Source organism: Semicossyphus pulcher, unplaced genomic scaffold (assembly GCF_022749685.1).
Source record: "Semicossyphus pulcher isolate SPU_LCO1_2020_fin unplaced genomic scaffold, fSemPul1.0.p SCAF_17, whole genome shotgun sequence".
NCBI lineage: Eukaryota > Metazoa > Chordata > Actinopteri > Labriformes > Labridae > Semicossyphus > Semicossyphus pulcher.
The window spans coordinates 18763103-18769501 of NW_027211681.1; the positions used below are offsets into that span (position 1 = coordinate 18763103).

Here is a 6399-nt window from a genome sequence, read left to right on the forward strand (position 1 = left end):
AACATCCCGACAATAAAAACATTGTCTGCGCATGTGCGGACCGGGTAAACGGAAATCACTCAGACCAAGATGGCGTCTTCCATGAGTGGGATGTTCTCAGGCCAGCAGCCGACTGGTTCGCATCCTGTTGGGGGGCCCGGTGGACCGGGCCAGCCAGGCTTCCCTGGTACCGCAACCAGGACGGGGGGCAACACCACGCTGGTGGATGAGCTAGAAGCTTCCTTCGAGGTATGAGGCTAATGAGTTAGCTTCCGTTAGCAGAGTTGCTAACTGTTTTTAGCTAGGTATGCAGTAGGAGGTTTCCCGGTGCTGCTTAGGTACTGCAAAATTACAAACAAGAAAGCAATGGAAAGCTATCCTAATTTTACCAAGTCCGGTTGAATAAAATAAATGAAATAAATTGGTTAAAGCTAAGACACGTCTCGGTAGCTACACATCCCAGGTTTCGTAACCTCTGACCCCACAGCTGTAGCTCTTGCCCTGTCTCCATTCACAACACAAAATACTGCACAGTTATGAGTTATTAAAATCCTACTTACAATTTATAAAACCGTATCAAATATGGTGCCACAGCCTTTTGATTGAACGTAATGTTCATATACCAGTTTACATTTTACAGCCTGCAGATGCATATTTCTACCTTGTAGTCCTTGTCCCAATTCAATTCCTGGGAGTAGTAGCACATAATTTAGAGCTGCTCTTGACCGCAGCATTTGGGCTGCTGAGATTTTCCAGGACATTTGGATCTGAGGCTTTAACCCCCTATGTTTGCAAAAAATAATAGCTGTTCCTTGTTTGGGGTAGAAGAACTTAATTGACTACACAGAACCCTGACCTCAACCCCTTTTAAACACCTTTGAAATGAAGGGGAATGCAGCCTGAGCCAGGCATTATCATTCAGTGATGGTGACCTACCTCTCTAATGCTCTTATGTTAGAATGGGTGCATATCCCTGCAGCCGGAAGCCTTCACAGAAAAGTGAGGGCTGTGATGGTAGCATATTAATGTTGGTGGTTTTGAAATGAATCAACAGAAATACTAAACAGACATTTAATGTTCTGAGGTCAGCAAACTTTTAACTAAGTAGTCTAATCTCTTATATATTCAAATAAAGTACATTTATTAGATTGTGTCTGGATAATAAGCCTTTATATGGGTATATGGCTTCAGCACAGGATTTTTACCTAGTAGACATATGTTCAAATGTCTAAGCCTAAGCACTTTTGATGCCTAAACTTAACCAACCTGTTTATTAGCTTTTCTAACACATGGTTACTGTCATTAAATAGAAAGAGGACATGAAGTGAAATTCCTTCTAAAACTTGGGTTGAAAAGATCATTGTTTGGGCAAAATTTCCCCTCACAGTATCTTACTCCTCCCAATTAGCTATGCTAGAAAGCCGTATTATTCAAGGAGAAACAAATCCTCATGGCAATACAACATTTGGCTGACTTAATCATTAAGTAAGGGAACCAAAGACCACAGAACCACCTGTACTCAAACCTCAAGTAGCAGGATTTTGTTTCACTCATTTAAAAGAGCAAATTTGATTGAGTGATGTTCTCTCTGCATTTTTTCTTCAGGCATGTTTTGCGTCTCTGGTAAGCCAGGACTACGTTAATGGAACCGACCAGGAGGAGATTCGAACTGGTGAGTAAAGCCTCAAGTTTTTGTACATTTTCGTAGCTTTAGTTGATCTCATAGTAATCTGTATATCGATGTATTTGTCTGTTGATTGCAGGTGTTGATCAGTGCATACAAAAGTTCCTGGATGTAGCTCGACAGACGGAGTGCTTCTTCCTACAGAAAAGGCTTCAGTTATCTGTGCAGAAACCAGAGCAGGTGGTGAAAGAGGTAAACTATTATACTAAACTGTATTCTTAATTATTGTGACAGTTTTAATTCCTCTTTACCCCCCTTAAACTTCACCCCTTCATTTTTGTACATTTGTATACTTGAGATTGAGTACAGCAGTCTGTTCTTTCTCCATGGTTCAGTGACATTGCTTTTGTTTATTTGACCTCTATTTTCGACATGCTGCCAGTCTTCACATATTACTTATTTCTCTCTGTTTATCAATGTGCCATTTCTCTTCTCACGGACATTTCCTCTCTCACTTCAGGACGTGTCAGAGTTACGTAATGAGCTACAAAGGAAAGAATTGCTGGTTCAGAAACACTTGTCCAAACTGCACCATTGGCAACAAGTGCTGGAGGATGTGAGTGTACAGCACCGCAGACCCTCAGACCTTCCTCCTCCTGGACCACTGGCCTTTCTGGAACAGGCCTCTGCGAGTCTGCCCCCCGCGCCTTTAAAACCAAACTAATGCAACAAAGGTGAAAACACATTAGTCTTCAGTTGAATGAGAATTCACCCATGAGAAAAAGCCAAACTGAAACACTAGGGTATGTTTTGTGTCACTTGTGACAAAACTGAAGAACAGTCTCTGCCCAGCTGTGGAGAAATCATGACATAGATAGTTTTATTTCAACAATTTCCCCCCAGTATTTTGATTTATGTAAATATTTCTGTTGTTGACTTTTTTACTGTTAAAACAAAATAAAATGTGTGTTTTTTAAATCTGGACTGATGCCTTCATTATTTTTCCTGTTCCTGCATACACACACACATGCTGACATTTCTTGTAATTGAAAACAGTGTTAAGTTCTTTCTGTAAAATTTAAAGGGACATTGCACCAGTTTAACACATAAAGATGAGTTTACCTGTTGCTGGGAGCTGTACTCAGCCATTCAAGAGTATTGTTGTGAGTTTGGACTTGACATGGGCGTTTATGGCCGTCGTGTTACCCTCACTTGGATCCAGCATTCTTTTAGTGTTACCAAAGATGCTTTATAAGAAAAGATGAGGCATAACAATCTATGCAAATGGTATAAAATATTCAAAACTTCCTGACGTCTAACTGGGTATGGTCTCTTTCTTCAGCTAAATTGCAGTAATAGTTTTATATAGCAAAGAAACGAGTATTATTATCATAGTTTTACTTTTTATTCTTTGTTTCATGTATAAATCTCTTTTTAAATAGCCGTTAATCCAGCTGGAAATCAACATCTGCAGTACTGATGGGTCAAGTCAAGTCAACTGTATTGTCATTCATCCACTTACATGATATACAGCTGAACGAAATGTCGTTTCTCACGGACAAGGTGCTAAGAAATAGTGCAAATAACAAGACAATAGACAAACAAAAAAACATACTTAAGACAAACAAGACTGCGAGGGCTTGTGTGTTGTGTGTTGTGTATGGCAATGAATATAAAATTTAGTTATGGAAAAATATATAAACATAGAATGTAATATAAAATGAATTGCCCCTGCAAGTGTATAACATGGCACAATACAGTGTAGCAAAAAACGAACAGAATCAGAATATAATGAAATTGCACATTACATTTTAAATAAGGTAAATATGCAAAGTGTCAGTGCAGGGTTGTCCCTTGAAGTGTCCGTTAGTTCAGTGTAAAGTTTCGGTACCGGTAGAGGGGGATCGGGTTGTGGGGTTATGCAGGTGTTGTTGTGGTGAAAGGCAGCAGGGTTTTAAGGAACCTCACAGCTTGGGGGAAGAAGGTGTTGCAGAACCTTGTAGTGCTGGACCGGATGCTGCGAAACCTCCTGCCTGATGGGAGGGGGACAAACAGTCTGTGTGAGAGGTGGGAGGGGTCCTTCACAGTGGAAGAGGCTCCGCGTACGCAGCATGTCTTAAAGATGTCCTGGATGGAGGGGAGAGAGACCCCAATGATGCTCTCAGCTGTCCTCACTACGTATTGTAGGGTCCTGCGTTCTGATGCTTTGCAGCTCCCGAACCACACAGTGATGCAGCTGGTCAGGACGCTCTCCAAAGTGCCTCTGTGGAAGGTGGCAAGGATGGATGGATGGATGGATGGATTCAGCATCAACAAAGAGAGAGAAATGGGTTGCCAGATGTAGAGTGAGAGGAGATACCTGTGTTGCCAGATCTTTGGCTGGCATGTCGCTGAGACAGAGACAAGTATTAAACAAAGTTCATTCTCGTCCGGTTTGTCTGATTTTAAAAAGCCATTTTAGTGTAATAATGTACATGAAATGAATAGCATATGTTGCTTGTGAAAAATGGGTCCAATATTTACTTCAGTGACTATGGGTAAAAATAATTTATAACAATCTGGGCATACATTCAGACATTCCATGTGAGTACAAAGGAGGAGCTGCTGCTAGTCTTCTAGAGGGGCAGGGTAGTGGTGAAACCTAAATGACACAGTAACAGGAAACTGTAAGTGTGCAGTCTCATCTCTAGCTGTCTTTACTGTTTCCATACATGGGGCTTCTTTTTCTGCTTAGATTTCGTTGTTGTTTGTTTTAATCTTATCCTCACAAGTTCACAAACTTTATGGAAATTCTATACTAATTCATCGGAGCACTCCTTTAATCTCCAAAACTTGTCCCACATGCGCGTGAGCAGCTACAAAAACGTTAATTACATTAAATATCAAAGTAGACTCTTGTTATTATGGGTAAAAAAATAAGCTTCAGAAAGCTTTTATTCCAAGTCACTTTTGTATTAAGTCATGACAGAGAAATGACTCTAGCTGACTGATCCTCCTGCAGCCTCTGTAGTCTCTAATGCATTCACTGTGTTCACACTGTAACAGACTTGTTCTCCTCGACTTCACAGCTCTCGCCTGTCCGCTGACAGTACAGACAGACACAGATCATCACAGATGGGCTCTGGGGACAAAGATTTTTGCGAAGCTGGGATCTGTGGTTTTGGCATGAGGAAACAGGGGGAACCATGGATTTATTTATGCATTTGCTGGACTTCAAATGGTCTCTTGTTTTCTTGTTCTTACACATTCCCTGATTGAGCAACTAAACTGAGTTATCTTGTGTAAACACTTGCATCATCGAAATGAATCTTCACCTTATTGAAGCTCATTTCTGCCATTTTTTAAATGTTATTATACAATACTTTGAAAATTCAGCACCCAGTAGTTAAGGATTCAATTTGAGTTGAGTTTGAGTCTTATTCTTAAATGCAAAGACATATAGCTCATGCCATGGTAAGTTACATTTATATGAAACTAAGTCAAAAGAGAAAGTAATTCAAAATGTTAAGTTTTGAGACATAAAAATATTGATATCTAATTTAAAATCATAAAAGAAAATCTAAACCATAGATTTTCCCATCAATCAAAATTATGGAAGGTCAAATTATTTTATTACAGTAAGTATAAGTGTATTTTTAATGTACAGTTATATAAGGTCAATTTATAAGCTTATTTTATTCTATGGTCTGCACTATAAATACACTGTTAATTTTTTGGCACAATGCAACAGTTAAATATTCTTGTTATTTTACATTATTTGGCTTCTTTGTTGTTGTGGAATTGGCTTCTATACAACTGCAATATGCTGTATTTTCAAGAGTTGTGAATGGTTTCAATTAGGGATGCACGATATTTTCGGCACGTTATCGGTATCGGCCGAAAACGCCGATATCCGCTGATATAATTAACCGATAAAATAATGGGCTGCTGCATACTTGATTTAATGCCCGACCTCGGCGCAATGTCCCCGGCGCGAAGAAGATCTGCGCGGCGCAGCGTGATGACGTCTCGTGTGTCTACCTGCAGCATGAGAGAGTTAGAAGCCAAAATGTCCGTGGTGTGGAAGTTTTTCAAAGTGTCCGAAATAGATAAAAACTGCTATTTGCAATGACTGCTCAGCTTCGGTGATGCGAGGAGGAGCCAAGGCAAAGTCTTTCAACACTACAAACTTGATTAACCATCTCAAGACCCGTCACCCCGACCGTTGTAACAAATGTGATAAGAGTATCACCATTGTACTGTACGCTAATTCCAATACAGAGGAGAGTTGATGATCTCTGCAATTAGATGTGCGGGAAAAAAATATTGGTATCGGTATCGGTAATCGGCTAAATGAGTTGTAAAATATCGGCATATCGGATATCGGCAAAAAAGCTAATATCGTGTATCCCTAGTTTCAATGTTTATTCTTTATTTGCAATCTTTTGCAATTTTTTTTTTTACATATTTATATAGCCTAATATAGAAATATAGGCCACGTGGCACAATAAATGCCATGTGATTCAAAAAGGTTTGTCTATTCAAAAGAGGTTACACCATTTTATCCAGACATACTGTGGGTTTGTAAAGCTACACGTTAAATGGACAAAATATACCATGAGTATTTGTATTATGCCCATGTCTGACTGGCGGTCAGTCTTCCACAGCTAGAGGGAGTCAGTGCTTTCTTTCGGGCCTCCTTGGCTGCTCGGAGGACCGTCTTTGCCGACACGTCCTTGTTTGTGCGTTTTAATCAGCGATTGGAAAATAACAGGTAGCCTTATCCGTCCGCCTCTCGCACCCAGATACACCCTGGA

The 6399-nt window shown here is 40.1% G+C and overlaps 1 protein-coding gene across 1 annotated transcript; it reads left to right on the forward strand.

Annotated features, from left to right (window-relative positions):
* Positions 1-63: 63 nt before the first annotated feature.
* Positions 64-2581, forward strand: med28 (mediator complex subunit 28). Its single transcript, XM_069666583.1, has 4 exons — positions 64-228; positions 1585-1651; positions 1743-1855; positions 2124-2581. The coding sequence occupies exons 1-4, from the start codon at positions 70-72 to the stop codon at positions 2325-2327; spliced, it is 543 nt and encodes a 180-aa protein (XP_069522684.1). The 5' UTR covers positions 64-69; the 3' UTR covers positions 2328-2581.
* Positions 2582-6399: the final 3818 nt, after the last annotated feature.